The 12,940-nt window shown below is 47.4% G+C and overlaps 1 protein-coding gene across 14 annotated transcripts in view; it reads right to left on the bottom strand.

The window, feature by feature from the left end:
* Positions 1–12,940, bottom strand: part of ATP9B (ATPase phospholipid transporting 9B (putative)) — a 246,726-nt gene that overhangs the window by 44,837 nt on the left and 188,949 nt on the right. For all 14 annotated transcript variants that reach the window (XM_034642307.1, XM_034642309.1, XM_034642302.1 and 11 more), the window contains 2 exons: positions 7,640–7,752; positions 4,046–4,294 (listed from right to left, as the gene is read on the bottom strand). In XM_034642307.1, coding sequence (XP_034498198.1) covers positions 4,046–4,294; positions 7,640–7,752 — 362 coding nt within the window. The remainder of the gene's footprint in view (positions 1–4,045; positions 4,295–7,639; positions 7,753–12,940) is intronic.

Raw genomic sequence — 12,940 nt, 5'->3', positions numbered from 1 at the left:
ATTGAGCCATTTCCCTGAATAAAGCTCCAGGGTGCAATATTCCAAGCACTTTATTCAATAAAAAATGCTTTTAAAACGGTGCTTTGGTGATTGGGAAGCATTGCCATCATCCGTCAACCTAGCTGCAGCAAAGTTCAATAAGCTAAATAATGAACCATTTAGATTATTTTCCTTGGGCCTCAGGGATTTGCAAACATTGCATCAATAGAGCTCTTTAAAAATTATGACGAACTCTGTTTTCTTCATTTTCAGATTTAAAATATATGTTAGGGTTTTTTTTAAAGGTTACTTAAATGGGCTGCTACTTTTAATCATTGTTCAATCTCCAAAGTAGAAAGAAATTTTAAACAAGGAAAAAATTTAATTATAAGATTAGCAGTGTCTATTTGATTCCAGTAATCTTGGAATCGATGAGATTCCTCTCTATTGTGAATATCTAATTTAAGATTTAAAAAGTGTTAATAAGTGTTATGAGTTATATAAAAAACCTAAAGATGAAAAATCCCATGAATTTTCAAAAAAATTTTTATTTACTTTTGTCAGGTAATAAGGTAAATACGTAATATAGTATTTTTACAACTTCCAATAAAATTTTTCTTGAGAGACATCTGTGGTCTCAGTTTCCCATGCTTAGGACTGGGAAATAGTTCTTTTTCAATACATAATCATATGCAATTTTTGAGAATTTCTAGAATGTTATCTAATACAGGAAACAATGTGTCCAACCCTTCCTTTATATGAAAAGGAATGTGGTCCATTTCCTTTAAGAGCCGTGACCAGAGGCCCACATGTTTCAAAGCATACGCTGGAATGGCTAAGATGGCAATATATGGATCATCTAAATCTCAGCTCTTCCTCTTAGCAGTTCCTCCTAGATCTCCTATGACAAAATAAAAAGATATGCTACACACGCGATTCCAGGAGCCACACAGAGTTTGGCCACAACAGATGTCTCCATGTTTCCTGGTTAACACAATGTACACAGTGCACCGGTGGTGCTAATACAGCCCCGTCCCCCGACCAGCGGACTCCAGACCAAGCACACCGAGGAGAGCCAGAGAGACGGCGGAGCTGGGCCTCCCCACGCACCCAGCGTCCTCCCCGTGATGAGCCGGCTACACTGTGCAGCGCCTCCACCACCAACACCACGGCCACTGTTCCTGAGACGAGACGGATGACGCCGTGAGTGCCCAACGATGGGAGTTCGCCATGACAAGGTCATCAGGCACCAGAAAGGGGAAAGACCTTTCACTACGAGATGCGGCCTGGATATGAACTCCAGGGCTCCGGGTCCTGCTTGAACGTAAGGCCTGATATTCCCAGGAAACTGGTTTCTACGTAACTTCACGGGCAGCTCCCTCCTTCCTGCCCACGGAAGGGTAATCCCAGTACCTCCCTGCAGCCTGGGCCTCGTGTGAGCCAGCACTGAGGGAAGGCCGGGAGCCAGCGAAACTGGTCTCAGCTTTCCATGTTTAAAGAAAAAGAACTGAACTTTCATCTTTTTGGCTGTTTTTCACCACCTCTAAGCTCTTACATGAGTAATGACACGTCCTAATTTCTAAAGTAGCTTGTTTTGGTTATTGTGCGGTAATTTCCTGACTAAACAAACAAGGCAGTGCCTATGTAACTACATCTCCAAAAATAAACTTGGTTCTCAAACAATGCAGCTGTGCATAAAGCTCAGTAAAACACCGTGAGTCTGCCGGCCCACTCTGGGTGTCTTGCTACTGTTCCTCGTTGTTACGCGGTCGGAACAAGGTAACCGGGTCCCATGTCTGTCTCCACTGCACACCCCCGCGCTCCACCAGCCACGCCCCACCCGCTCTGTGGCGGTGCTGGCCGCACAGCCTGCGGGCACCCAGGGAAGGCTCACAAGACTCCGTGGTTCTCAGCTGTGGGAGCACCTAGTGCATCTCCAGCACGGAGAAGCACCGGCCCCACACCAGGCCCAAAAATCAGCACTTCTGGAACCGAGCACAAGTACAGGAAAAGGCAGAGACACAAAAAAGACTGAAGAAAACAAAACTGTCAGTCCCCCTGCCGTACACACAGGATGGAGGGTGCTGGTGTGTCCCCTGTGGCTCCCAGGAGGCGGCAGATGGACTGTGCGCTCCTCGGGAACAAAACACGTCAGGATGCTCGTGAGCAGCTTTCAAGGAACCAAGAGGCCTGGCAGGATGAGCTGCTCCTGGCCGCAGGGAAGCAGGACATGAGCCCGTAACACATCTACACAGTCCTCTCTGCCCTGGATCCCAAGCTGGCTCCAGCTATTACTCATAGGATGCCCTTCCTAACACTGGAAACTCACAGATTTGCCTTTTGACCTCTGCATTAGTTTTATTCAGCACCATAGGGACGCTCTTGCCAGGGCTCCGGACTCTGCGGTGCACGTTACAGCAGCACGCGGCACCACAGCCCTCCTGGCTTTACGCTGTGCTTCCGAGCGGCAGCGTAAGGCCCCAGCCCTCCGGCCTCCCCGACGAAAGCGGCACCCAGGTTCCTTGCCGTGATGTCCTTAGAGAGGAAGGACCTTGCTCTTCTGAAATACTCTTGTTAGCAAGAATCACCGGGCTCCTCTCTTTAAAACATCGAATCAGATTTTGTTGTTTAAAACTGTGATTGAGCATACTTTTGGAGGGGTGATTATACGATCCAGTTTCACGGAGAATTTAAAGAAGCCTCTGTGCTCATACTGCTTCCATGGTCGTCGCTTTCATTACAGAATCATCTCGAGAACTTGAGTACGAGAGAGTGCATAAGAAAACTGTATTGAAAATACACTGGCTGAACAGGAATTGGGCAAATTAATTTAACAATGGCTTTTATCAATCTAAAAATCAAAAAATGGGGGCACCTGGGTGGCGCAGTCGTTAAACGTCTGCCTTCGGCTCAGGGCGTGATCCCGGCGTTGTGGGATCGAGCCCCACATCAGGCTCCTCCGCTATGAGCCTGCTTCTTCCTCGCCCACTCCCCCTGCTTGTGTTCCCTCTCTTGCTGGCTGTCTCTATCTCCGTCAAATAAATAAATAAAATCTTTATAAATAAATAAATAAAAATTAAAAAATGGGGGTGCCTGGTGGCTCAGTCAGTTAAGCATCTGCCTTTGGCTCAGGTCATGATCCCAGAGTTGTAGGATCGAGCCCCACATTGAGCTCCTTGCTCAGTGGGGAGCCTGCTTCTCCCTCTGCCTCTGCAGCTCTTCCTGCTTGTTCTCTCTCTGACAAATAAACAAATAAAATCTTAAAAAACAAAAAAATAAAAATAAAAGTAAAAAAATGATGTAAGGTTAGAAATGACTAATTTGCCACATTTAAAATTTTACTGTTTCTGTCTTCTGTAGATTTTTGAAATGACTTATATCCCAATTCTCTTTTGAAATAAATATGCTGTGGCTAAATTCTGCCAGAAACAAAGAAAGAAAGAAAAGAAAGAAAAGAAAAGAAAAGAAAGAAAGAAAGAAAGAAAGAAAGAAAGAAAATAAAAGAAAGAAAGAAAGGAAGAAGGAAAGAAAAGAAAAGAAAAGAAAGAAAGGAAGGAAGGAAGGAAGAAAAAGAAAGAAAGAAAGAAAGAAAGAAAGAAAGAGAAAGAAAGAAAAGAAAAGAAAAGAAAAGAAAAGAAAAGAAAAGAAAAGAAAAGAAAAGAAAAGAAAAGAAAAGAAAAAAGAAAACAAAGAAACCTGGAAATTTAACATGCAAGCCTGACAAGTCATATGGAGGTAAGACGCTGGGAGGATGAGGGAGGAACATTCCAAGCTCCAGCAGCTTTACTAAGATCTGACTTGTTCACAAATCAGTTTATGAAATCAGTAAAACTCTGATTTTTCTCACGTGTTTTCCAGTATCTAACTCTTACACTTTCTGGGGTATGTGGACACACCGGGACCAAATGCATGGATCCAAAAGAGCCACGTGGCCTTCCGGCCTGGAGCTAATACGACACCATTAGAAACCATAATAAAGCCCCCCTCACACTCCCCCGCAGAACAACGAATTCTCATGCCTCTGATGCGGTTTTGTATCCGAGATCCTCTCAGAGGCCCAACTGACCTCGTCAGGGCTGGCAGCCTGGTAGGTGCGGTTCCCATCGCTGAAGTCCTGGTCTGCCTCCGCGTACTCGGCCTCCCCGGTCACGCCGGCTCGAGGCTCGTACACGGGGGTCACGTTGTGGCACAGTGCAATGGCCTTCACAGCTTCGTGGACTCGACTGCTAACACTTTTTCTCACTTTGGGAGCTGAAGATTGGGCTTTTCTTGGTGGCGTTGAACCGGTAGTGTTTCCACTAGCTTGAGACTGCATCTGATAAAATACGGAATGTCACAGAATTAGAGAGACAAGACAGTTGATACTGGAATCATCAGCATGTATGATTTTTATGAGCGCATTAGCTAGGGATGAGACAAGGAGCTCTCACCTAACAGCTGCTCGTGCATGTGACGTTTCCGTGGCTCGCGCTCTCAGCGCACTGACACCTCCTGGTTGTCACCTCTACCAAACTATCTGTTGTCGTGCTTAGATTTGGGGAGTTTTCCTTCACTACATGCACTTGATCCATGGCACTGGCTTGCTAAGTCCTTAATAAGTCACGTCTGTTCTCCTTGTAAAGATGGGGTGAGTTGAATAGCAAACTAGAGCCGTGTACTCCTAACTGCTTTTGTGTTTCATTAAAAAGTGCGGTCCCTAAAGTAGAATAAAGCTTTTTATTATCATTATTTTTAAAGATTTTATTTATTTATTTGACAGAGAGAGAGGCAGCCAGCGAGAGAGGGAACACGAGCAGGGGGAGTGGGAGAGGAAGAAGCAGGCTCATAGCGGAGGAGCCTGATGTGGGGCTCGATCCCATAACGCCGGGATCACGCCCTGAGCCGAAGGCAGACGCTCAACCGCTGTGCCACCCAGGCGCCCCAGAATAAAGCTTTTTAAAAGCAGGAAAAAAATACTTCTGAATCTTCTTTTAACACAGCCTCTGAATTAGAGTCTAGTTTTGTGCATAACGATAACCACTGCATTCTGAGGAGAGCTGATCCCGTCCTATCTCAACACCACATGCTCTGGACGGGAACCCCGTCCCGTGTCTGTCTGGCTCTCAGCCCACTGGGCGGCGTTCGAGGGCGCTCACCTCCACCAGCGAAGCGGGCGGCTGGCTGTTACGCCCACTCCTGGGGGAGGTGGAGCGGGACACCCTCGCCCGCAGGACCACAGACGCTCCTCGGTTACCTTCACAGCCACGCGTGACAGCCTTCCCGAGAAAGCGAGGCTCTCGCTTTTGGACGGGGCGTGCTGAGCTACCGAACCGTGAATGCTCTGCCCGTCAAATTTCAGCGCTGTCTAATGAAGGGTTTGCCTGTGCAGCTCAGCAGCTGGCACTGCCGCTCCCTTAGCGCTCGACCCCCATGTGCGTGCTGCTCGCGCGGCTGCCTTATGCCAGCACACCACACGGCTGACCCCCCTCACGACTCCGGTATGTCTACTGACGGCTGCATAATTTAATTTCACACAAATGCCATTAAAGATTATGCCCTCCATCACCAAATGCTTCCGGTGGGGAAATATAATCAGATTATGAAAGATGGGTGTTACATTACAGCGGACCTGGTGGACTATTATCATCTTAATAAAAAGACAGAATCTAAGGAATAAAATCAATTTTACAAAAAAAATACTATCTAACTAGCCAACCAACAGATAGCTTAGAAAAAAAGATTTTTAAAAGACCTCCTCCATGGAAATAAGTATTAAATATTTGCTGTTTTTATACAGTGACTCATCCTTTCTGGTTTTAATTTTTCTACTAAAATAGCTTATTTGAAGCTATTAAAATCATATTCATGGATAATGTAAATTTAGTTTTTTAAAAACAGGTTTTACCTGGTACTGTTTCGACCTAGACCAAGATTACCAAAAGGAAAGTCTTATTCCTTCTCCTTTTTAGATTTTGTTATTTTTTTTTAAGATTTTATTTATTTATTCGACAGAGATAGAGACAGCCAGCGAGAGAGGGAACACAAGCAGGGGGAGTGGGAGAGGAAGAAGCAGGCTCCCAGCGGAGGAGCCTGATGTGGGGGGTTCGATCCCATAACGCCGGGATCACGCCCTGAGCCGAAGGCAGACGCTTAACCGCTGTGCCACCCAGGTGCCCCTAGATTTTCCTTGTTAATAAATGTTCTAGGTCACCAAATACTCTGAGCTGAGTGACGGCCAACTTAAGAAAAGGCTTGGTTTTAAGTGTACGGGTGCAATACGTGTGCTTGTGTAAGTGATCATTACATACGATACACACACGCATTACTTTTCATGTAACAGCGTCTTGAAAAGTAAAGTATGCGCCATTCTGATAAACGTTACAGAGGAAGAGAAGGTCTGCACAAACGGAACGCAAGGCGGACAGGACACGTGACTGGGTCGGAGCAGGAACTGCTCAGGGCGTGTGTGGCTCGGCCCCGTCTGACAGGCAAGTCCGAAGTATGACGGTCACTACACACGGTCTACAGCTTCTGTGGGCACCACCGCCAGGTGGCCCTTGGGAGCTGCGAGGCAACAGCGGTCTGTGTGCACGCGAGCCCCCTCTTCCCTGGGGGGCAGGGATTTGCACGTTTGCACCCGACAGACGCTGCCCCATTAGGATGGGGGTGATCAAACCCCACAACAGACCAGCAGAGAGGCAGAAAAGCAGCCTAGGGACGTGATGGCTGGCCCTTGCGGGTGAGCACGTGGACACCCTGAGGCTGGGAGGGTCGGTTACCCAGAATCAGTGGATCCAAATGAGCGCAACACGAACGCTCCCTGGGAACAGGCCTAAAATGAACTGTGCAGAGTGGCCTGTGTCTGCCAGCCACACACGCCGTCATCTGTGGGAACACATGGACCTGTGGGCCCAACGTCAGGACCTTCCTGGGCCACAGACAGCCTTGCAGAGCGTACGGCCTACCAAGTCTCTGGCAGACACCGTGGCTTCTAGGCTGTGTATTTCCTGTTCCTCCCAAGGGCCTCAGAGAGCTCCTGAGGCTCCAAGGAAAAGACCAGATTTAGGACATACACCGCCTCCCCCCCCGGCCCCACCCAAGGAGTCCTTATCTAATGTGGACACAGACAACATACTTGCAGATGAAATAACGTGACACTTGAGTCTCACTTCACCACGATATGGTGAAGGAGAAGGGCTACAGAGGGAATCGGGTCTGCCGTGCACGGACAGCTGCTGAGGAAGAAAGACAGGGACACTAGCGCTCAGGACACCGTGTTTACTTCTGCTTATTGGAAACGCAAAAAAATATAAGAAAGTCTTATTAATCGTGAAGAAACACAGAGGCATTGGTAAGAAACACCTGTGATGCAGTATTCTACTTGACAGCCTTAAAAATACTACCCGTACGGAGTAATTCTTTCGAATATTTCACTAAGAAAATTATTTAATATGAGTAAGTGGTTTAAGCTCATTATACCTTCTATTATTTTACGATACAGAAATGCTTGTTTAAAATTGGTTCAAAAACTGCTTCTTGATTTATAAGTTAGAACTGCGTGTTTTAATACAGTCAAAGACATTTGCCGATTTTCAGATTAGTGGATACAACAGGTTCAGGTTGGCTTGGCGGAGCCGGGCACTTCCGCAGGCAGCTCCCGCGCAGACGCGGATGAGCTCACCTGTGAGTATGGATTCCTGAGGTGGCTCTGGATCTCGTCCATAGTGTCTGCTCCATAAGACACGGTCCCCAGGTGCAGCCGCTTAAACACCATCTCGTTCTGGGTGAGGGTTCCTGCGACAAAGACCACAGAGGAAGCTCACCAACAGGACCAGGTCACCCCATCCCGGACACGACATCCACGGGCCAGGGCGCCCCTCAGCAATGAGAACGCTCTGCTCTGTAATTCCAGCAGCTAGGAAGGTCCTTCCCCGCTGAGGACACGTGTCCCTCCCAGATCCCTCCGGAAGAGCGTGCCATTACGTGAAGGGCTCTAGCGACCTGAAGACAGTGTGGACTCTGCCTTTCAGTTCAGATGCGCTGTTTGGTACAAATATAACTTCTTTTTTTTTTTTTTTAAAGATTTTATTTATTTATTTGACAGAGATAGAGACAGCCAGCGAGAGAGGGAACACAAGCAGGAGGAATGGGAGAGGAAGAAGCAGGCTCATAGCAGAGGAGCCTGATGTGGGGCTCGATCCCATAACACCGGGATCACGCCCCGAGCTGAAGGCAGACGCTTAACCGCTGTGCCACCCAGGTGCCCCTGGTACAAATATAACTTCTGCCTGTTCTGAGACAGGCATGAAACTGGAAAACAGAGTCACTTTCTTTGTAATTATACTCTAGAACACTGCCTGAGAGAGACATCAACTAGTTCCAAATTAGCGTGCCTACCAGTTGTTTAAAAACCCAATTTTGAAAAATTAAGTATTTTTCATTAAACAGACACTGATGCATTTAACCCTTAGCACCCATCTGCATCACGTGGAGCGACAGAAAGGTCAGTGAGCAGGAAGGCACTTCCTCTTTAGCTGGGCTCCTGACCGGGGAGCTGCCTGGAGGTGCTCACGTCCCCCCAGATGACCAAGGCTCACTCCTGGGGACAGCCCGTCCACGTGGGCCAGGCACTCACGTGTGCTTGAGCACCAGGAAGTGCTACACGCCTGGCACGTAAGGAAGATAGTTAAGAGAGGAGCACGCACAGGTCAATTTTAGGAGATGTCTTGGGTCTGCCAAATACAGCAAAGTAACATCACGAAAGGCAGGGAGAGATTAACATTACTTCAAAAATGGTGAATTTTCCTTAAAAGGGGCACATAAGTTCACAATATTACACATCTTCATGACTCTGAAACCCCAAACACTGTGTATGTGTATCATTTAATATAAAAATACACATAAAATACACACATATCATTTGTGCTTACCGGGCTTTCTAGAAGCGAAGCAACCTGGGGAAGTGTGAACACCCGTGAGTATGTAAGTCAGGTGTGGTAATGAAACGTGCGGCCGTGCAGTCTCCCCTGGGCCCTTCTTCACTTACTCCACAGCTCACAGGAGGAACACCCCCTGACTGATCTAATTACACATGTGGATATGAACAATCATATCCCCAATCAGTTAGAAGCTGGGCTTTCCACACGGCTACAAGACACCCATAAAATATTAACTAATTTTTGTTTCCTTTGGCACACGTGACATGGAAGACATAAAACAAAGTGTTTTCACATCTGTCCATGACTCCATACACACCAGTGTTCAAAACAAAATAGCGCACCTGACTCAGAACTCCCACTAGGACATGAAGGCTCCCTTAACATAAAGCAAAGTCTTTATTTCGTAACACTGTTTCAGAGACTGTTTTGATTAACCTTCTTACAAGAATGGACATAATTCGCACATTAGGGTCTCATAAATTTCAAAGAGCAGCTCTTCTCGGGGATGCTTATCAGTTTGATAAATTTTGCTTTTTGCAAAATTTTATTTAGCCCTTTTAATACCTTGATTAAATGGCACCTAAGTTTCCTGAGATCAAAATTATGTGAGAAGTACATTTTAGAGGGGTTTTCTGGTTATGTCATCCTCATTAAATAATGCAGAATTAATTAAAATAGGTTATATTAAAGAATGTAATTAAAAACAATTCAACCTCCAAAGTTCTAGAAATTATTTACACCAAAGATTTGAGATGAAAACAATAGTTCTCTTATCTATCATCAAAAGCTAATGAAATTGTACAGTAATTCCTATTAGTGTAAGCACCAAGCTCACCTTTGTTACGTGTGCCCAAACGAGCAGTTCCTTGAAAAATTATTTAATGTATTATTTTAATAAAAAATACTTTACTTACCAGATTGACATAATTAAAGAACTTCCCGTAGACACTTTTTCCTCTGACACACACTGAAAGTGAGGCTTCTAATTTACGGTGGGCCGTGGTAATGAGACAGTTTATAGATATGACTACAATAAATAATCCTTCTTTCAACCTTTTTATTATTTTATACGTATGGCAAAAATAAGAATACTACACCTGCACGGGTCCTACAAGAATAAACTATTTCTGTAGGTCTGTAAACCACTGAATGCAAGTAATTAAAGACCCCAAGTAAAGGGGCCCCATCCTCTGCTCTGCTCACTAGCTCACACCCGCGAGACCCGCGGGGACAGCGCTGGGGGTGCGCCCAGTTCACTCAGTATGAAGACCCACCCTTTCACAGTGTTGTTGCTGTAATTGGATGCATCACTTCCGTATTTCTTTTTTTTGAAAACTGAAGTGTAACTGACATAATTACCTGTTTCAAGTGTACATGGTAGTGATTTGCTGTTTTTATACGTGACAAAACGCTCCCCGTGGTTAAGTGCAGTCGCCATCTGTCACCGCACAGCGTTACTACAGTCTTACCAGCCACACTCCCCATGCTGTACTTTTCATCCCCGTGACTCATTTATTTTATACCTGGAGGTTTGCAGCTCTTCAGCCCCTTCCTGTCTCACCCTTCCCGCCCCTCCCCTCTGGCAACCACCCATCTGCTGAGTCTCTGTGTCCGTCTCTCTCGTGTCTGGTTGGTTATTTCGATCCCACAACTTCAACCTTCTCTGACTCACCGCACTGAGCATCACACCCTCCAGGTCCCTCCTTGTCAAAACGGCAAGATTTCATTTTTATGGCTGAGTAACGTGTGTGTCTCTTCTGTATCCATTCACCTATAGTTGGACGCTTGGGATGTCTCCAGATCTTGGCTGCTGTAAACATAGCGGTGGTATCCTTGTGAATTAGCCTTCCTTTTCTTTGTATAAACGCCCAGAAGTGCAATTGCTGGATCACACGGTGATTCCACTTTTAACTCTTCGAGGAACTGCCATGCTGTCGTCCACAGTGGCTGCACCAGTGTGCACTCCCACGAACAGTGCACAAGGGATCCCCTTTCCCACATCCTCGCCAACAGCTGTTGTTGATTTTAGCCATTATGACCAGCTCTGATTTGCATTTCTCTCATGATAAGTGATGTTGAGCATCTTTTCATGTGTCTGTTGGTGATCTACAGGTCTTCTCTGGAACAACTTTTCAGACCCTCTGCCTATTTTTAAATTAAGGCATTTTAATTTTTTGATACTAAGTTATCGAAGTTCGTCATATGTTTCTGGATATTAGCGCCTTATGGGATAGATGATTTGAAAATACCTTCTGCCATTCAACAGGTTGCTTTTTCATTTGGTTGATGGGCTTCCTTTGCTGTGCAGAGGCTTTTTAGTTTGATGAAATCCCATTTGATGGAAGCCCATTTGTTCATTTTAGCTTTTGCTGCCCTTCCCTGGGGAGACCGATCCAAATAAATGTTGCTAAGGCCAACGTGTTTTCCTCTACAACGTCTACGATTTCTGGTCTTTAGTTGTGTGTTCATCTTGTGTGGTGTAAGACAAAGGTCCAGTTTCATTCTTTTGCATGCAACTGTTCAGTTCTCCCAGCACCATGTACCGAAGAGACTGTCTACTCTCACTCCCTTTGTCCTATGTTAGCTGCTCGTCTACCCGTGGGGTTTGTTCTGGGCTCTTGATTCTGTTCCACTGGTCTGTGTGTGTGTTGTGCTGAGGCCACCTGTTAGGATTCTCTGGACTTGCAGGCGTTCTAGGGTCTAAGGTGTCACCGTTCCTTCCCGGACCTCACAGCACACAGCTCCACCCACTCTTCCTCCAGGATGGTTGTTCTATCCTGTGGATGCACATCCTGGGACTCCCCTCCCCCCACCTGGCCTGCGTGCCCCCCGACCAGCAGCACCCACCCCTGCAGGAGGGCCACCTAACGGCCTGGCTGCGGGCACTGCCGCCCCCCCCCCCAGCTGTGCAACACCAGCCAAAGCTGGCAGGGGGGTCCTGAGGCGGAGGCGGGTGACAGGAGCTGCCCCACATGCCGCCCCCCATCATCCTCCCTGCCCTTTCTTCACTTCCCATTTTCTGCCATTCCTCAGACCTCCACAAGCCAGCTGCACAGATGTGGCGCACTGCTACATGGACTCGGCCCTCACCGCTCATCCTGACTTGCAAGCCTCTGGAGTGGCTTCTGACCTTCGGACTGGTGCCACCTCCCTAGAATAAGGACCCTTCGTTCTCCTCCCTCCCTCAAACGCCCCCAGTAACTCCCGCCATCTACATGAAATGCGAACTCCATAGGACGGAAAGGATATCTCTCACCATCCTTGCCAAACGCGCTCCTCCCACATCAGTTTGCGTGGTTCCTGTGGCGCGTGGCTTCAGACACACTGTCAACTCTCATATTCCCATTGCTTTCCAATAAACTTGGAATTCGTTCATGCATTTGGCAAGAAACTTCTTCAAAGGCATCACCACGTGTTGGGTTTTTGAGGCCGAGGGGCCTGGGTGCGAGCCCTAGCCGTCACCCGCGCACCGAGGAACCTCACACCTCAGTGTGTCTGCAAATAAGAACGTGACCGTGTAGCTTGTACAGAAGCGGCGAAGTATAAACGAGATCACGTACCGAGTGCCTGAGACACAAAGAGGAACAAGAGTCCCTTTCCTCAGGAACCTTGTGTGCAGAGGAAGAGACAAGAGCACGAAGCAAGTCTGCTCCTGAAGAGCACTGAGTGCAGTGGGAACCACGTGCAGAGTCTGTGGCTGCGGCTGCTGGGGGAGGCCGGGCGGCTGGCAATGGAGAGGACGCTGGGGAGGGCTGCAGAACGGACATGTGTCCTGTCACCAAGGGCGCCCTGTACTGTACTTCCTGGGCCTGACTTCGTCCTGGGGACTCCTGCGTGGGTGACAGTGATTGGTCAGCGCACTGTGATGACGGTGGAGGCTGAAGTCCAGGAAGGTCTACAGGAGGGGTGACGTGGAAGCAGGGCCGGACACAGAGAGGAGGACACTGATCTGGAAGCTCAGGCGGCCAGCCCTCCCCAGGAACTGGGGGAGAAGAAAGTAGGTGGAGCGAGGCTGTGAGTTTGCTCAGGAAGCCGCGGATCTG

This window comes from Ailuropoda melanoleuca, chromosome 14 (assembly GCF_002007445.2).
Source record: "Ailuropoda melanoleuca isolate Jingjing chromosome 14, ASM200744v2, whole genome shotgun sequence".
NCBI classification, from domain to species: Eukaryota; Metazoa; Chordata; class Mammalia; order Carnivora; family Ursidae; genus Ailuropoda; species Ailuropoda melanoleuca.
Note: the sequence above shows the minus strand (reverse complement) of the source record. Positions and strands in the feature narration are given on the sequence as shown.